We start from the raw sequence: 20919 nt of genomic DNA on the forward strand, positions 1-20919 counted from the left end.
ATTATATCTATGTAATTATTATGTTTAAAGAAATATGTTTACCTATCACCCAGTTAATTTTATCTACCTTATGAATTTAACATAATTGGAGGAATAGCAATGAGACTTGTATGAGCTAGAATGATGAGGTTGATCACTTTCTAGGAATATTTTCTAAGAAGAAACAAAATAACCAGGTTTATGATACCCTTAGCATCCTTATTTTTACAATAATTCAAAATAGAAACTATGGCACAAATTGAAGAGAAAAATGTGACTATTTTCAAATCTGCCACCTTAATTATTTCCAGTGGAACGGAAACCTTTTCAGGAAGATGTGAGTTTGGAATTTTTTTTAACAATGTAGGGATGCGCTTGATGACTTGACTTGAAATCTTGTAGTTCAAAATGCAGCCCCTCTCTGTGCAGACAGAAGACAGGCTGTGTATGCTACAGCAGCGTAGGAAAAACATGACAGGCCAACAATAGACCTGCATGCTGGGAGAAGTCATTTATTTTCCCTTCTATTCTTTTCACATGATACCACACAGAGAGTCACACGCATGTCCGTGCATGCATAAGGCAGGAGAAGAGAAATTAATTTGCTTCCCCCGTAGAAAATTTCAGTTACCTCGTGCTAAGCTGCTGGGCTTATCTTTGAAAAGTTCATCCTTGAAGAATAAAATTTCTGCTATTCTGCTTTTTATATAAAGTAGTATGTTGTTTGCTTAAAAACGGAAAGTTTGTTTTATTAAGCATGCTTGCTGTGACTATGTTCTTCAGAATATTAGCTCTGCTCCCATTTTTCAAGTGGGGTTTTTTTTAGTTGGCACTACTGACTTCCTAGAACTCCTCTGAATGGGATTTTCTCAGCCAGTTTCACCTTCTGTCCCTATCACATTGCACTGAAATCTGCCGCAAGCGGACCTGTTGCATAGTAAGGGAGGAGTGATGCAGGCCAAAACAACGGGGAACATACGCCTTCTCTTTTTAAAAGTCACGGATGGATTTGTACTTCCATCCTACTTTGGGGAGAAGCCTTCCCCCCTTTTTTTAATCTATGCCCTACTACTTGATGTAGTCACATTAAAAAACATGAGGACAGATTAAATTTGTCCTCAGAATTCACAATGTCTTTTCCCCAATTGAAAACCTTTGGTGAGGGTTGCAAAGTCCCAGGGTTCTTGGGTGCTTGGTTTGTGCTAAGGACATCACATTAAATCGGAGAAAATTCCCCCAGAGACTCTACTTAGTTCTCCCCACTAACACCTATTCTATGTGCTTTGAGTCTGCTCCAAAAGAGTGCGGGGCACCTATCCCAGCTACGTGCAAGAGCTGGCTTCTCTCCCAGGAGGGGACTGACCACAGGGAGACATCCAGCTGGGCTGACTAGTTTCTCAAAAGGGGATGAAAGGCAAACCGTGGGGATCTGTGAGAAATGGGGTCTTTGGTAGAGGTGGGGACGACGTTCGTTGCAGCTATCATCGTGTGTGGAAAGGGGAGGACTTTGAAGGAGAATTGAAGGGAGTATGTGAGCTGGAACTGTCTGTAGGGAGAAAAAAAAACAGGTAATAGGAAACTCAATATCATAACACCATAAAGAATCAAACTGGCATGGGGGTTTTCCATTTATGAAGAAGTGAGACATGATCAGATAATCTCTAGAAATCCAAACATGTATTACCCTTGATGAGGATTTCTCAATCTTGGTGGCGTTGACACTAATGGCTGGATAACTTTGGTCATGGGGGTGTGTTCTGTGCACCGTAGACTAGTCAGCCCCGTCTCCCCAAGACCTCTACCCGCTGGGGCAGCAGCAGCGCCAGCCCTGAGTCCTGACCACCAAAAATCCCTCAGATGTTGCCAAATATGTTCTGGGAGCAAAATCACCCATGACTGGGAACCTACGGCCTAGACCCAAGGCTTTTAACCTTGGTGGCCAAGTGATAGAGTAAACTGTGAAAATAAAGGTGCAAAGGCCCCTTTCCCTAAGACTGGTGTTTCATCAGTCTCTGATTCGGCTCAGACGCTGAGGTGTTTTTTAAGTTCCTAAGATGATGCTCTTCGGTCTAATAAGTGTACTCATCTGTTTAGGAAACAATCAGTGAAGGCCCACTATGTGCCCAGCATTGCCTCAGGTGACCGGGGGACAGAGATGGACGACACATTGTTGTTGGCCCAGAGGGGCTCAGGATCAAGGCAAGAGAGGGACACGAAACAGCTACTCTCTAATTTGTTGTTCTCGATTCCTTTAAAGCTAAACATACAGGACACTGTGTCAGCGCAGTGGGAGAGTCAGTAGCCTGATGGCACGATGTTCAAGGTGTCACTGCACTGCCACCTGCATGGCTCAGATTCAGAGTGAGCGACGTCAGGGAAGTGAAGCCATGGGAGCTCACACACATAGCTATTCCACTACTTCATGCTTATCATACATGTACGCACGTTTACGCACACACGCATTTCACTGCTGTGTCTATATCCACACAGATAAGCCCTTGTACACAGACACTCACTACTGTATGCATATCCATATACACAGGCAGTTGTACACTACTTGTCACCACTGTATACACATACACACATGTACTTTGTACCCCCATTCTTCACTACTGTCCGCATGTACATAAATACACTTGTGCCCCCACGTGCAATTTACAGCTGTGTACATATCCATACATATATGTCCTTGCACACATACTTCATCACTATATACATAAACATCTATCTATACTTTATTACTGTTTACCTATATACACACACACTATCCTACTCCATACACACACACATAAGTGTGCTTGTACACATATACTTCACCACTGTATACATATACATGTGTATATACACTTGTACCCACACACCCACTGCACCACTGTGTTCATGTATGTACAAAATACACTTGTTCCCATACACACATATGACCAAAGTGCCGTGTATACAGAACTAGTCACAGCCGCACGTGGGAGATGCTCTCAGTGACTCGCCCACATCACCTTTGCACTCACTACTCTCACGTATGCCAGCGGCTTCTCGGGAGAAGCCTCTGTGATCTGCCAGGGAGCTTTCCAGGCCACAGGAGCATGCTCTCTGGCTGCACGTAGAGCAGGTCGAGAGTGCCATGAAGCCACCACCCCGGAGCCGCTATCAACCAAGGACAAACGAGAGTTGTCCCACCCAAGTGAGTAAGCTGCAGTATTAAGTCTCTACTGCCGATCGATGCTGTTTCCCAGAGGACCCCAGTGAGAAAGAGACCCACGGGCACTCAGCGATGCACTCTCCGTCAGATTTGTTTTCTGTCTAAACCTCACTTCTCTACTCCCCTGCAAACTCCCACATCAACTATTTGAACTCATATCTAGTCTTGGGGTTTGCTTCTGGGACAACCCAGTTAAAGACACAGCATTATTTATATAAGCTAAAGATGTAGTGAAAAGAAAAAAAGAAATGCCCATCCACAGAAGCGTGGCTAAGGAAATTGTAGCACCTCCATATAATAAAATACTGTAGCTTCTCGCCACTACTTGAATGAATCTCACCAAACTTAATTTTGAGCAAAAATGTTACAAAACAATATATACTTGATGATGGCATTAGTATAAAGTTTAACATCAGACAAAACTAGTTCCTGTACTAAAAGGTATGGTGGCTCCCTATGGGGAGAAAAATAGGAACGAGGGGACCGGCAATGCTCTATTTCTTAACAGCCGTGATAGTACATGCATATGTTCACATTGTACTAATTCACTTATTTTTGCAATTTTTTCTATATATACAGTCCATTTAAAAGTTTAAGAAAGCCTAAACCTTCATCATAGGGTCTGTGAGAACAGCAGATTATGTAACAGGGAGGGTGGGCATGGGGAGGGGGGTAGAAAACAATGGGGTAATAGCACTAGCTCGCATCAAAGAGGATCCCTAACCAAAGATTCGGTGGCCACCCTGAGACGTCCAGCTGAAGTAACCAAGTCAGCCAAGGCTGATCCTGAGCCTGGTCTCTGAATTGGGAGAGAAAGGGACTGGCATCTCACTAGTTTCCACTCGTTGTGCCTTCCCTCCCCACTCTTCATTCTTAGTCTGAGTATATTTGTCCTTCCTGAGCTGTCTTGAGGGCTGAGAACTTCAGCAGTAATACATAGAAGAGAGTCAGGGAAGCCAGGATAATATGTAATAAAGCTTTAGAAGCATTAGCTGTACTAACTTTCCAGGAGAACTTAAGAGAGTCCTTTTCAAAAGTCATAATACCATCCCACCCCCAAAAAATGATGTTCTTTCAGCTTTTCTCGAACACTCACTTTCACTGTGGACTATGGGTACTTACTAAGCATTATTCCTATGTGAGACTGACCACCTTAGACATCTAGATGGTGCTTTGCCCCAGCAGCTAGGTTCTGTCGATAAATAACCATGAGAAATGCATCGGCAATTTTGTTATAATCGGTAGGTAAATTAATTACTGGTACCAAGAATTCATTCTCAGTATTTTCTATTTCCTATCTGCCTGCTGCACGATGTTTGTAAACGAATGTTTGTTCTAGCCAAAGGTTTTGATTTCTTTACCTCTTGACCTCTAACAAGGTCTTTCAAGGGAGATGCCATTTTTGTCTTTTCATTTATGTCTTTATTCCAATTCATCAACTTAGTTCACTGAAAGCTCAGTGATTGCCTGGCTGGAAAATGTTGTAAATTGGAGCCATGTTGCCGTTAGTAGCTTTTGCAATCTTCATTAGTATTTATGAATGTGAACCCAGGCCGTGGCAGTAATATTCTCATTACTGAAAGCCTGTTAAGAGCTACATTATTGTCTTACCTTAATTGGACTTCTGTCTGAGAGGAAAAAATAAAGAACTGATTTAATTGTCTCCTGCCATTGACCTATGATATTTTTAAGGCACGGGCTTGCCTCATCTCTACCAAATGGGCCTTAGGAGAGCCGGTCACGTTGGCACTAAACTTCTCAAATAAATCCATTAAAAACTGGGGTCAAAACTAATTGGATAATGAGCTGAACTGAGAAGTCATCCTCCCGACTTCAGGCCACGTCAGGCTCCTTCTGAAAAGTTGGGACCTGATTTTGAGGAGCTAGATAGGGAAAGGGCTTGAAATTAGATTTTGGAGGTTATAAATTTTTCCGCAGAAGAATTCTGCCATCCTCCCAGTTCCTTTTCCCTCCTCTCATTTGGGTTCTTTCATGCTATTGCAACAACAAATGGATTTCTAATGATGTTTGCTCCCTTGGTGAGATTCAACTTTAGAAATAGGCAACTCCCCAGAGTCTCCTCACGCCAAAGAACCATGCAATTGATCTCCACGATTCTAGTTCACTGGACTTTATTTCCCAGGTGAGCCATTTGACTTAGAGGCAACTCTAAATGCGTCAGGAAGGCAATGAGATCAATGCCCTAGAGCTTCCAGGGGCTCTGTCATTGAAGTGACTCCAGCAGCACCTGAGAAAGAGCCTGGTGTTCCTCCCTGCGCCCCACAATACCCAGGCCGGGCATGTTTGGAACAAGCTCAGAAACAGGACTATTCTCTCCCGTGGAACATTTGACAGACATGGTTCATTGTTTTCTTCTAGCTTCTCCTTTCAGGCTTTGTCACTGGAGTATAGACACAGCAACTCTTCATTCCAAGCTAACACTTCGCTGACAATGGATCTTTGTTTAGAATTCATAATGCATTTATTTGAAGTACTTTTGTGTATTTTATGTATTCAAATGATCCAGACACTAGACCATACTTTGCTGCATATTTAACAAAACAAATTTAGTGCCAGGTAAATCAGTATTAAAAAACAAAATTTCAGGGCGCCTTGGTGGCTCAGTCGGTTAAGCGTCTGCCTTCAGCTCAGGTCATGATCCCAGGGTTCTGGGATCGAGCCCTGCATTGGGCTCCCTGCACAGCAGAGAACCTGCTTCTCCATCTCCCTCTGCTGCTCCCCCTGCTTGTTCTCCCTCTCTCTCTGTCAAATAAATTAAATATTTTTTAAAAACAACAAAATTTCACCAAAAACACTATTTGTTCACCACCCTCTTATCAAGAACTTGTTACAATATTTGCAAGATCATTTCTGTAAGTTACTTTGCAAGCTGTTGTGCCTGACCTTGTTCAATTATTCATGCTTTTTTAACTTCATAGTTTATTTTTATCAAAAAAAACCCCACATGCACATAATTTTTACATGAATTCAACTAGCTTATGAGAAAGAACAACTGTCTCTTGCTTCTGTCTTTTTCCAGCCACGTCCGTTCTCCATAGTTATTCACTTTGACTCTTTTGATAATGTCCTCCCTTCTATTTTCTCTCTCTTTCTGGAAATCTTGTTGATCGAATGTTGAAATTCCACAGAGCATTCTCTAGTTTTCCTGTTCTTTCTGCTTTCCTTCTCAGCATTTTTGTCAAACTTTGAGTTTTCTCAAATACACCTTTTCATCCTAATATTGAATTTCTAGTTCCGCTGTTTCATTTCCAGAAGCTCATGCTTGTTCTCTGATTGTTCCTTTTTAAGAAGATACTGCACCGAACTCATAGATGTGGCATCTTCTCTTGTCTCTCGGAGCACATTCGTGCTTTAAAGCCTTTGCTCTTGCTCCTTGTGCTGCCTCCGTGGACTTGAAATTTCTTTGTTCTGCTTGTCTCAGTCACTCAGGTTAGAAGTTTACTCAAGCGTAAAACTGGTTGTCGATTTCTGTTTTCCTTTTTTTATTATATTTTAAATAGGTAACACATTCACCTGCCTCAAAATGCAAAAAGTCTATGAAAGAATTGAATAAAAATTTCCCTCTCATCTTTGTCATACATCTGCTCTTTTCCGATTTCTTGCCCATCGGTAACCACTTTCTTGAGTATCCTTCCAGAGTTCCTTTATGCACATAATAAAAAAAAAGAGATTCTTCTATTTTTTCCATCTGCATAAAAGATAGCACATTCAATGTTATAGAATGTGTGCTGCCTTTTCTCACTTCTAACGGTGTCATTTAAAAATTTGTTATAGCTCCATAACGCGTGGCACACAGAACGAGTCATTTCTTTTCATAGCTATGTAGTATTCAGTGTTCTCATTATTGGTCATTTCCAATATTCTTCAATTATAAACAGTTCTGAAATAAATAACATTGTGAAAACATCATTTGACACCTATGCAAATATGTCTGTAGGATACATCCCACAACTTGGAGATGCTGGGCCAAAGTTACATGCATTCATAATTTGGAAAATCTGTCAGGTGGCCCATGCTGGAGGTACAGCAATTTCCCTGCCCACCAGCAGCGTGACGAGGCTTCTCTAGAGCCTCAGTAACAGAACAGGTGCACACATGCGGAAGAGATTTAATGTGTGCATGAGTTTTCTACTGCCTTTGGAACAAATTATCACAAACTTAATCACTTCAAGCAACATAAACTTATTATCTAACAGTTCTTGAGGTTAGATCCAAAATGGATCTAAAGTGAATTGCACCTTCGCATATTTTGTTAAGTGTATCCTGAGTTTTTTATTGTTTGATGTCATTTAAATGGAGTGGTTCTTTCCCTAATTATAAATTGTATATATAAGTTATTTATATTTTCCAATACATCTTAGCACATCTCCTAGTAATTCATTACAGCAACAGGAGCAATTGATTGTAACTACATGCTCAGTCCCCAAATGTGATAATCAGGAGAAATAAACACTTGCGACATTTGTCCCCTTGAGTGACAAGATTAATACATCTTATTGTGCCTGGAAGAGCATATTCTCACATTTTAATTTTTAAATATTTTTATTTTGAAATGCTAAATCATACAAAGAATACACTTAGTTCAATTTATGAAGTGAAACAATAAAATAATCATTCACAGAAACACTTCATCTGAACAAGAAACAGAATATAACAAAATGATAACCACCTCTGCACTCTTCCTGGGCCCATCCTTCTATACCCCTCCTTCTCACCTGATACTCATTATCCTGAATCTTGTCTTTATCATTCATTTGCTTTTTCTTAAAAGTTCATCATTTCCATATGTATCCCCAAATGGTATGTTTAGTTTAGTTCATCTCAGAAGTTTATAAAAGTAGAATCATAAAGTCTTCTCACACAATGTTGTTTCTAACATACATCCATCTTCTTTCCCATAGCTGTTGTTAGTTTTATTTCACAACAGTATGATATTGTGAATAATACACGAAATATTTTTTGGAAATTTTTTGGAAATTGAAATTGTTTCTACTTGTGTTTCCCTTTGCACTGTCCTAATACCATTCATCTACATGTTTCTGGTACACATGTGCAAGAATTTCTCTAGGGTATATGTATAAGGATGTGATTTCCAGGTAACAGATACACAAGCATTTAACTTTACTACCAAATTGCTGTGTATGGGTTCCTTTTGCTCTATATATTTTGATGTAAAATGTGTCAACTTTATGGAGTAAAAGTTAATGTGGTTTTGATGAAATGCATCATATAGTAAATATTTGGGGACCATCCAATCTCTAGAGCAACTATTCATCTCTACAGGTGTGGTAGGTAAGCAGCCATAGAAAATATGCTAACAAATGAGCATGGGCATGTTCTAATAAAACTTTATTTACAAAATAGGTAAGAGGCAGAATGTAGCCCATGGGCTATAGCTTGCCAACTCTTGCTCTACAGATACTCCAGTATAGGTATTTCATTTTTTAATAATTTTAATAGCAAATATATTAGCAAAAAAGAAATAGAGACAGATAAAACAGATATGACAAAATATTAACAATTAGTTAACTCTAGGTGATCCCAATTCTGTGGTGTCCATTGTACTTTTTTTTTTTATCATTTCGGTAGGTTTGTAATTTTTCAAAATAAAAAGGTAGGGAGGAAAAAACTGATGAAAATCTTAATATATTCCACCCATCTGCTTTAAAATAGCCTCATGAAAATAATAACATTCTGTAAAAGCAGGAGCTAAAGTCCTTATTTATGATTTTTAAAAATGTATTAACAGTCAACATTTTCCAACAAGTGAGAAAAAACATGGGAATTGAACTGTTGTTACTACAGTCTCAGGAGTAGGAATCACTATCAGAATTCCTAAGTTAACATCAAACTCAGTTTCTTTATTCTATGCTTAACAAATCATTAAAAATTTTAGAGACTCCTTTCATATATCAAAAATAAGTGAAACCTTGAATATTTTAACACATTTTACACCAAATGCAAGAACTTCAGATGTGTTATTAATTCTGTTAACCTCAACTAGGCAAACAGTCTCCCCCAATATCCAGTTGATGATATTAGATCATTTCCAGAAAAGATTTGTAAAAGCAATGTTTTCTATCTCTAGTGTTTATACTGTTAGCTCACAGGCCAACAGTCTTATCAGTAACACTTTCCAGCTCAGAACACACAAAGCAGTCATTTTTATCATCTGCCAAATATATTATTTTTAAAAACTTATATTTGTGAAAATAATGAAGAATTTAAATTAAGAATGTAAAATATATTTCTTTATGAATCTTTTACAGAATAATCTAACATCAAATGAACACTGGTGGAGAGTGATTGCATAGTTGAGAGTAAACAAATTAATAACACATCTGTGGTTGTTATACTTGATGTAAATTGTGTTAAAATATTCAATATTTCACTGATTTGTAACATGAGTGGAGTAACATACAAAAGGAGTCCCTAAAAATTTAGTGCATTTTTATAAGCACGACTAAACAAGGTTAGTTTTATATAACATAAGAATTCTGATACTGAGTCCTACTCCTAAAAATATAGTAATAAGTTTTTCAACTCCTATTTTTACTTGTCCTGACAGATATTAAAGCATAGTTGAAAGCTGTATCAATGGCGAATAGATCGTACCCCTGTGGAAAGAGATCAAGAGAAAAAACAAATACTGTAGAGTTAATTATCACACAGTTTCATATCTGCAAGTGCTACATATAAGTGGACAATGATCGTTTTATATTTTTATATTACTTTATTTGTAATTTTCATTTATAATTTGCAGATTAAGGAACGGAGTCAGAAAGGTTAATTTAGCTAACTATTAAAAGATAGAGATGAGAATCACATATAAACCATCCCAAACTGCCCTCATCTACCACAGCCCTCTGCCTCACTATGAGCTCAAAGCCACTTCACAACTAGAATACGGACACAACCAACGTATGTGATGGGGTCGTGGAATGTGGCAGAAAGTTAGGTAAAGGTTAGTTAGTAAAGTTGAAGTGGAAAAAAATAAAAGACCAAAACCCAGAAAAACAGTTGAATTGCAAGTGAGGTAACAAAATCATTAAGAGAAAAATCATAAATGAGGGATAAATTTGGCATATTGGACCACACTTGCTAACAGACTTCATATGTGGTCTGAAACATTACGGGAAACCACCCAATGCAGGCCTTCAGGGGCACCTATGAGCCCTAAGCAGGAGAGGGCTACTTGGTAAATCGTGAAGCTTTCTTTCACCAAGGACCCGAGTAACTCAATGAGGGACCCTTCTCCTTCATAAAGCATCTCACCCAGAAGGGTAAGATGTTTCCCTACTGGCTGGAACAACGTGAGCCCCAGAGAAGGTGGAATGGAGTTCAGGGAGAAGGCAACAAAGACAGAAAATCCCTGCCGAGTAAGAACACAGTGTCCTCCAAATTCCATTTTCTCCTCCTCCGGCAGGTTTGTAGCTGGGCACATTAGCTAAGCTACATTTCTTGGCCCCTCTTGACATTGGGTGTGGCTCCGGAACTGATTTCTACTGAACGCGATGTGAATGGAAACATGTGTCACTTCTAGGTTTACCCTTTTAAGCGGGGACACCTGCTTCACATTCTCTCCTTCCACTGGAGGGATACTGATGAGGAGGAGACCCCGCAAATCGGCACAGCCTCAAGATGAAAGGAACCTGGGTTCCCAAATCACCATGTGGAGGAGAGACACCCACCAGCCCAGCCCTTAAATGGCCTCATGAGGGAGAAGTAAACTTCCACTGTGTTGAGCTATTGAACGATTTGGGGTCTACTTACCGACACAGGCAAGCCTATCCTAACTAGTAGAGTCTGTCTATGCATCAGTAGCTATCAGCAACATTCTTCTTCTGCATCCAATGAAAGCATAAAAACAGACAGTGTGAAATAGTAGGCACACAAAAGAAAGCTGGTAGCATCAAAATGGGTGATCAGAGTGGCAGCAGTCATTGGCAAGAGAAACATGGTGGACAAACAGCTGGAAGACAGGAAACATAGATGCTCAGAGAGCTGGTCCTCCTGAAGCCTCGCAGCAAGCTGTGAGACAGAGAGGGGGTTTCTGACACTGTACAGTCAGGAACAAACTTCAGTGCACTGTCATCTGGCTTCCACGTACTGTTGGTGCCTCTAAGATATCTAGGTCACATGTGTTTATGCGAATAGGAGCATTCTACATAGAGCACGGGTAGGTTTCCATTTTTTCCCTTTTGAATCATCTGAACTGTTTAAAAGCATACCATATGCGGCCACTGTAGAAAACATTATGGAGGTTCCTTAAAAAATTACAAATAGAAATACTATATGATCCAGTTATTCCACTACTTGGGTATTTACCCAGAGAAAACAAAAACACTAATTTGAAAAGATGTATGAACCCCTATGTTTACCGCAGCATTATTTATTCACAGTAGCGAAGATATGGCAGCCACCTAAGTGTGCATTGATAGATGAATGGATAAGAAAGATGTGGGGTATTGGGGTTCATTGGTTTTACCATGTATATCCCAATGGAATATTTCTCAGCCACAAATAAATAAATAAATAAATAAATAAATAAATAAATAAATGAGATTTTGCCATTTGTGACAACATTGATGACCTCAAAGGTATTATGCTACATGAAATAAGTCAGAAAAAGACAAATACCATATGATTCCACTTGTATATAGAATCTAAAACACAAAAAAGTTTTTAAAAAAGCAAAAACCAGACTCTTAAATACGGAGAACAAAATGGTGTTTGCAGATGGGAGGTGAGGGAGGGGATGGGGATTAAAGGTACAGAATGGGATTAAGAAGTATAAACTTCCATTATAAAGTGACTCATTCATGGAGGTATAAAGTACAGCATAGGAAACATAGTCAATAATACTATAATAACATTGTATGGTGACAGATGATGACTATAATTATCGCTGTGAGCACCGAGTACCGTAAAGAATTGCTGAACCATTATGTTGTACACCAGAAGCTAATATAACATTGTACATCAATTATACTTGTTTTAAAAAGTGGTTAAAAAAAGCAGCATACCGTACAATTGCAATGAAAACCTTTTTCTTCATTTTGAAAGAGAAAAATTCTTCCTATTAATCTTATATTTTCATGAAAACATTGAACATTTTGGTGTCTATACACCATAAATACGTTCATAAGGATGAAACACAAAGTTTTGCCCGGTTCCCATTGTGAACTCTTTGAGGGAATGAGTATTTGCACACCACAGAGACTGGGACCACGTTTGCCAGTTCCCTGTTACATAAGCAGCTCCTCCGAAGTCAGGCGCCGCACTGTGCTCATGATTTCCCCGAGCACTTGGCTCACAGGAGGTGCTTGGAAATGTTAAGTGAATGAATTCATAAATGCACGAGTACTCCAGTAGCTTTTAATGTGTAAAAGCAATGGTAGTCAATTATTTCAGCCTTGGAATCCCTATTTGCTATTTTTCTCAGTTTTGCTAGGACTAGGACATAAGTAATTGATCTCACCTCAGATACTTAAACACTGTTCTTTTTTTTCCTTTCACTTTACATGTCACAGCTCCATTCAACCCAAATAAAGGTGTGGATAGCATTGTCAAGTTTGACACTTTCGGAGACGGAATGGGACGATACAACGTGTTCAATTTCCAGTACGTGGGTGGCAAGTACTCCTACTTGAAGGTTGGTCACTGGGCAGAAACCTTATCACTGGACGTTGACTCCATCCACTGGTCCCGGAACTCAGTCCCCACTTCCCAGTGCAGTGACCCCTGTGCTCCCAATGAGATGAAGAACATGCAACCAGGGGATGTCTGCTGCTGGATCTGTATCCCCTGTGAGCCCTATGAATACCTGGCTGACGAGTTTACCTGCATGGACTGCGGCCTCGGGCAGTGGCCCACGGCAGACCTGTCTGGCTGCTTTAACCTCCCCGAGGACTATATCAAGTGGGAAGACGCCTGGGCCATTGGGCCAGTGACCATCGCCTGCCTGGGCTTCCTGTGTACCTGCATAGTTGTGACTGTTTTTATCAAGCACAACAACACACCCCTGGTCAAAGCGTCAGGCCGGGAGCTCTGCTACATCCTGTTGTTTGGGGTCGGTCTGTCCTACTGCATGACGTTCTTCTTCATCGCGAGGCCATCACCAGTCATCTGCGCTCTGCGCCGACTAGGGCTGGGGACCTCCTTCGCAGTCTGTTACTCGGCCCTGCTGACCAAGACAAACTGCATCGCCCGCATCTTTGATGGGGTAAAGAATGGCGCTCAGAGGCCCAAATTCATCAGCCCGAGTTCTCAGGTTTTCATCTGCCTGGGTCTGATACTGGTGCAAATCCTGGTGGTGTCCGTGTGGCTGATCCTGGAGGCTCCGGGCACCCGGCGGTACACCCTCCCGGAGAAGCGAGAAACAGTCATCTTAAAATGCAATGTCAGAGATTCCAGCATGTTGATCTCCCTGACCTACGATGTGGTCCTGGTGATCTTATGCACTGTGTACGCCTTCAAAACTCGGAAGTGCCCAGAAAATTTCAACGAAGCCAAGTTCATTGGTTTTACCATGTACACCACATGCATCATCTGGCTGGCCTTCCTCCCTATATTTTACGTGACGTCAAGTGATTACAGAGTAAGTCTTTGAATGGTTTCTTCTTTTCCTTCTTCCCTTATCCTGCCAACATCTTGTTATGTAGGATTTAAAATAGACTTCTTTCATCACAGTTATTAGGTTGGTAACTGTAAATGCCATGATGAACCATCATATTATATATGAAAATTAATCCAATACGTTTTAAAAGCACTTAATTAGTGAGTACTATGTGCAAAGCATCATGCTAGGCACAGAAAGGAAAATAAACGTAAGACATGGTCATTCAAGCAATTTATAATCTAGTAGGAGAAAAATGTAACTCACGCACCCACCTAAAACTTTTAATTACATTTAGAAAGTGATTCACCAGAGGGTAAGGATTAAACCATTAAGAACCTAGTAAGAATACTTTAAATAAGACACAAAAGGACCTGGCTGCCACAGATTAATCTGTAAATTAAAAGAGACTTGCAACATTAAGCCAATATCAGATCTAAACACTTTCACCCAAGCTTCAAATAAGCATCATTACTTCTCTAAAACAGATTAAAACATAATGTTAATTTGTTATACTTGTTCTACAATTTTAGTTCCTGTAGATATATGCTGTATATATTTATTATATATACATACATATGTAAAATCCTTGAATTAGTTAAAAATATTACTGTATATATCCAAGTAACCTAATTAAGTCATTATTCATAAAGTCTTCAGTAATGCATAGTTCACATTTCTGGGAATAAGTATAATTATCATTTCTTCTGAAAGAAACAGTTCGTCATTCTATCATAATTTCTCAAATTGTTCAAATTTGAGACATCAGTTACTTTTGCATTTATATTTCTGATTTTAGTATCTTCCAAGGAGTGAGGATAAGAATTTTTTTCTCTTGAGGCAACTGGTTTTATTCTCCATATTTCTTAAGTTGTCATAAAGTTTTCCAGAGGCATAAGGTTTCCTTGTTACACCATGATTTCACAAAGTAAAGTGCTTTTATAGGTTGTAACAGTCCCCACATCTTCTGTTTACCAGCAATTCCTATATTACCAAAATCTTGAATATTGCAGCTCAAAAAGAAGAGAAAGCTATTTAAAATATGGCCTCAAGAGACTAGCAAAGCTCAGTGTTTCTTGTCTTTTAAATGATTTGCAACCATGTGACTCAAACTACAGACTAAAGGAAGAGCAAGGAAAATAGAGAACTTAAGTTCAGGGTTGGGGTAATGATCTGGCACGCTACGACCACCTGTAAAACATTTTGAAAATGTGTCAGTAGAGAAAACATCAGAACTGAATCTGCAAGATCAGAGTTCATATCATATGAGCCACAAGGGAATTAGAACCATGACAGTGTGGGGATTAGGATGGGCAACTAGAGCTAACGTATTTTAATGCTGCCATCTCCATCCTTTGTCTACACGTACACATCCGTTCCTACAGATCTGGAAGGACTTCAGTTCTTAGGAAGCTAGCTTCAGCAGACATGATTTAGGGTATGGCGACTGAACCAATTACAATATTAATTATTTAACTCTGGATATATATGATTTGAAACTATTCTTTCTCCAAAAAGATAACAAGAAAATAGAGCAAGAAATACTACTGAGAATAAACAAATAGCATTATGAAGATTTAATTTTATTGAATGAATTAGCATTTACTTCTAAAAGACAAAAAATGACTTTTTTTCCTTTCACATGAGAGCAATATAGGAGATCCACCGACTCAATGGAATTAGGGGACGGTACCAGCAGTTTCACCACATGGCCTAAAGCAAACAGGGCGGAGGTTGCAGAGCATTTTCAGGTCCAAGCTAATTAAGGCATCCAAGCACAATGAAATCATCTGAGGCCTCACTCCTTGTAAATAATGCCAATCCTAACTTCGCAAAAGAAATGAGAAGGTAGAATGGAGTCTCCAACACATTGGTTTTCAAATTCGACTGTGCCATCAACTGGGTAGCTTTGGAAAAAAAAATATTGGTACCTGGAGCACAGCCCCAAAGATTCTCTTTTAATTGGCCTGGGCTGTGGCCTGGACATCTGGATTTTTCAAAGCTCCCCAAGTGACTAATTTGCAGCCAAGACTGAAAACCACTGCTCTAATGAATCACATGCTCTTATTGTCTCACAGATGTCTTCAGTTTGGCATGCGTTGTTTTGTAATTCTTTGAAATATTTGTCAAAATCAGAAAATTGAGGAATTTTATAGAAATATGCAGATTCTTGGTTTCTCTTAACAAAGTAAAACATGTGGACTCAAATTCTTACATGCAACATTGAGCCAGACCTTAGAGTTTATGCCTCTAGACAGAGCACACAACTACCAATCCCTGAATGCTCACAATTGGCTCCCTTCACTTATGCATATGCATGAACCTATAAGCATTTGCACTTGAGACCACTGTTCTAGAAGTTCCAGAACAAGAATGAGATTTAAAATTTCCCAGCGGGAGACCAGGTGGTTCAGATAGAATGAGCAGTATTAGCAAAGTACCCAACCATTTCCAGGCAGCTAGTAGGAGTTTGGCCATCAAACAGTCAACAAGGTATATGACTCAGTGCTTTGCCACCCATTGTGAATTATAAATAAATATAAAGCTCTACTCTAGTCTTCAAAAAGCTCATATCCCAGATGGGAAAAAATTAACAAGCATGAAAGAATTCAAGATTAACACAGAAGAGTTTATAATTAAATTGGTGATACAAGCTCTTAAATGCCTACTGGTTTGAAAAAAAGAGTTGGATCAGTAAGAATGGTCTTTCCAGGAATACTCCTTCAGGCAGGAGGAGTTCGCACTGTACCTTGGTAGGAAAGTGCAGTTACAGAGCTTAGAGAATACAGGGCATATAGGGAATATTCTTGAGGCAAGACAGGAATGAACCAAGCAGAACACAGAATACTGGTTTTACTCAAGTAGAAAATGGGTTGTGGGGAGGAGTCTAGTGAGAAACTAAAGGGAATTGGCCACTTGGTCAGATTTTAACAGAGGAATTCATTTAAATAATGAATTTGAATAATCATTTAAATAATGAGTAAGAGTTCTGAGGTCCTGCTATTTTTAAATTTTTATTTTCTTTTGGTTGGTTTTTGGCTCAGGCAAAAAGTGACATGATGAAAAGTAAGAAGGAAAGATAGGAATTAACTCTTACTGATCAGCTCTCACCCTTATGCTAGATACTTTGCATATGTGAGTTCACTTATCCTCATTAGCACCTGAAAGGCAAATGTTTGTATCCCTGTGAGTAAACAAACTTGGAGAATTAACTTCCCAGGTGGCACAGTTAAGAAATAATAGGACAAGTTTTTCCTACGCAAATCCATGCCTTTCCTATGACACCACAAACTTATCTATCCTTAATATGGCAGATGGGTTTGAAAGAATGGAGCCTAGAAAAAGCAAAACTAATTGAAGCAATTACAAGCATCCAAGACCCAGCAAGCAAGAACCTGAGTAAGAATCCAAAAATTCAAAGATCTTTGAGAAATATCCAGGCCATCTACTTCTGTATCACAAGATAGTGAAAGAATCAAACACTGAGTCATCAGGGATCCAATCATAGTTTAAATGGTACAAATAAAAACCAGGTCATGTTTGGATGGAAAGTTATCCATAAAGGATTTAATAGTAATTACTGAGTGTTTGTTCATTCATGTCTTCCAAAAATATGTGAGCACTTATTATGGGCCTTGCAGATATAGCTATCAACACAGACACATCTTTTATAACTTTTATGACTTACAGGCTAGTGGGAGTGAGGGGAGGATAGGGAGGGAGAGGAAATAATGAATGCATGAAAATGCAGGGCAATTCATGAGGTGGTGTAAGGGCTGTGGCGGAAGGAAAGGGGGGTGATAGCCCTACAGAGCTCGTCAAGCTCTAGTGTACAGAGGGCTCATCTGGGTCCTGGCTAGACTAAAGATTCTGATCCAGTAAGAAAAGAGGTGGCCGCAGCTTCTGGGTTCCTGGCAAGCTCACAGGTAGCAGAGATGCTTCTAGACTCTGAGCATCTGGATGATGGATTTTATAGGGTGTGGCACAGGTGAGGCACTTTGCCTACAATAGGCAGAGCCTTTGGAGGTGACTGGAATTTTGACAAGGTTCAAATACTTACAAAGACATTCCAATGTACCCATGTTGACTATTTTGAAGATTTTAAAAAAAATAGATCTCAAATTCCTTCAAAACACGTCTGTCACCCCTGCTAGTGTCTATTTCCTAATACTCTACTGAAGGATGGGAAGGAGCTAGCCGTGGGAATTCTATGTGCTAGTCAAAAGAAACAGCAAGTATGAACACCCCTAGGCAAAAAAAAAAAAAAAAAAAAAAAAAAGTCTTAGAAAAGAAAGGTATATATGGCTAGAGTTTAATGAGTAGATGGAAGAGTGATTTTATATGCAAGGTGGGCAGGGAAGCTAAATCATGTAGGACTTTACAGGCCATAGCAGAAAGTTTAGATTTCAGTCTATATGGAAAAAGAAACCATTGAAAGGTTTTAAGCAGAGGAGTTTAATTATCTCACATTTTATGATCTCACATTATCTAGGCAAAAAAAAAAATCAAGTTGCTGAAGACACAGACTTAAAGGCAAAGGCAGGAGTGGGGAGACTGGTTAGGTGGCTGTGGTAGGTGTTCCAATCACATGGTAGAATATTAACAATGGAAATGGATTTTTATCCATTGTCAAGGATTTTTATCCACCTTGCAATCTAACAGGTTAAACTGCCATGGTTTCCAGGGTGCTGGCGGAAGACACGAGACTCCTGATTCAGAGACAAAGGACTCTTATTACTCACAGCCACTGCTGTAGCCAGAGTGCAGCATTTATATGGGTGCCCCAGGCCCCCGTTTCACTAGGCAATGCGAAGTGGGCTCGCTGACCGTTGTATAAGCAGTCCTCAATACAGGATCGGTGTCTGCCTTAAGACTGATTATGTCCTATCACAGCACTGTTACTGACTCTATCCTTATTTAAAATGTTGGTAGTGTGTTCATCATAGGTATTTTTTAATTATTTATTTATTTGAGAGAGAGAGAGAATGCGTGGGGGGGGGGAGGGACAGAGGGAGAGGGACAAAATCTTAAGCAGACTCCCTGCTGAGCATGGAGCCTGATGCAAAGATCAATCTCAGGACCCTGAGATCATGACCTGAGCCAAATCCAACAGTCGGATGCTTAACCGACTGAGCTACCCAGGCAGCCCCATCGTAGTTTTTAGCATTCATTTTTATTCTTAAAAAACACTGCAAGAAAACATTATTTCTCTTAATTATGGAGTTTTTGATGCCCCCTTAAATCTGCATCTCAAGCAAGTGCCTCACTTGCCTCCTTGTGGGCCGAGCCCTGCCTTCCCCCTAGCGGGTCTGGGGAGAATGGTGAGTTGGTTGTCTATAACCAAGAGAGCATAAAAATTTGAGGTTTTCCCTCCCAGAAGTTTCCCAGGATCTCGTGTGTATGGGACTTCAGTCACCCTTGGGGATGGGGAGATTTTGGTCCTATCCATAAGTATCTCTCTCCTTAAAGCAGCTAAAACCAGGGTGAAGGGTAAAGGAGGAATCAGGCAGCACAGAGGAAGAGAATAACTCCGTGGTAGTTAGTAAGGCACACTAGCTTTCAGTTTTAAGCATGCAGCAGCTACTCTTGGCTCAACCGAACAAAGGTCCAGTGTTTCTGAACCCCCCAAATCCTAAATGGCATGGCAAGATCATCATTACTGTCACTTCATTTCAACTTTGGGAACTCCCTGACTCAGAAGCCAGAAGCAGATAACTTTCTGCCTGGGGCAAGTGGTTTGTACACTTAGGCTAACACAGTCTTGACCAGCACAGCAGTGACTTTTTTTTAAAAAGTCCATCTTAATCCAGGGCATGTGCTGTCTCATCGTGATAACATCTCTTAGAGTCTTGCCCGGTTTTAACATAAGGGCCAGGGAAGCTTTCCGGTGCTGCTGCCAATCACAAGAATTTATCTAGATTTCTTTGTGTCACTTTCACTCATTCTTGAGTGCGGCCCCTTTGTCAGCATTTTAAACCCAATCTAAGTCAATAAGAACCCAAATACTAATCAGCACCTCATCTATGATTTTCCAGAGCATTTTTCTGTCTCAGGGAAATCCTGCAGAGACAGCCAAAGCTCCTTTTTTGCTGCCAGGTTTTGCTACAAAAAAACTGAGAGACCTTGTCATCTTGGAATGGATCTAAATTTGGCATGAGAGACTATAGCGAGGGATGAGCCCTAGCAGGGCCCAGCTGTTGCCATTCTTCTTTAGCAAGGGTTTACGCACCCGGCCCCCTCAGCTTCCAGGAGAATCAGCCAAAGTGCAGATGATTCACCTGGTGTCGGCCTTCTCTGAAGGTCCCTCCTTTCATGCTCAATATCGGTGCTTGTCTCCGCAACTTTCATGTGATAGGGAGTCGAACTTTCTGCCCACCCAGGACCTGGATCAGATTCGGGAGGGAATCCACCCCACCCCCTAGAGGAGAGTTAGCAACAATTACAGCACTGGTCCAGCAGCTCTGGACCTACTTCCCGTCACTCAGCCCTTAGCCCCTCCTCAGATCCACCTCATCATTAATAGGGAGTAACGTGGAGCACCGTTACTGCCTGGTTGGCCATAGAATTTGGTCAACATGCTTGCTACTGATTCCCACGGACTTCTCTCAGATTTTGTTATTCAGCCCCGTAGGCCCTGAGACTTCCTCTTTGAGAAAGCCATTCCGATCTCATTGCCAAAACTGTCAAAGACTGTATCATCTGAGATCTGACTCTACTTAGAAGGTAACACGTTAGCTTACCAGGGTTTTGTTGGTGCTGACGAAAAAGACTTTATGACTCAAAGCAATAGCTGCAGCCAGAGGGCCAGCGTTGGCTCTGGTTCCCTGAGTCCACTTCCCATGGGCTGTGTAGAGTGGGCCACGTGACCACCGCGCAGACAGTGGCAGCATTACAGGGCAGGGACTGTGAGCTTAGGGAACCTGAACCTTTCGTAATGGATGATATGCTGGCTCTTTGCTCCACAAATAGGCACTATCTCTGTCTTCTAAGTCTCTTAGCTATAGTCATATCTGAAAAGAAAGTCCAGAAGAAAGGCAGTCAGGGCTTGTGCTTGAAAGACATGTTAGAAACACAAGACACCATATAGAATTATCTTCCAAAAGAA

General features: G+C 40.3%; 1 protein-coding gene across 1 annotated transcript in view; it reads left to right on the forward strand.

Moving 5' to 3' along the window:
* Positions 1-20919, forward strand: part of GRM3 (glutamate metabotropic receptor 3) — a 90042-nt gene that overhangs the window by 52716 nt on the left and 16407 nt on the right. Inside the window, exon 3 of the mRNA XM_026504744.2 lies at positions 12730-13796. Within this exon, the coding sequence (XP_026360529.1) occupies positions 12730-13796 (1067 nt within the window). The remainder of the gene's footprint in view (positions 1-12729; positions 13797-20919) is intronic.

Source organism: Ursus arctos, unplaced genomic scaffold (assembly GCF_023065955.2).
Source record: "Ursus arctos isolate Adak ecotype North America unplaced genomic scaffold, UrsArc2.0 scaffold_3, whole genome shotgun sequence".
Taxonomy (NCBI): Eukaryota; Metazoa; Chordata; class Mammalia; order Carnivora; family Ursidae; genus Ursus; species Ursus arctos.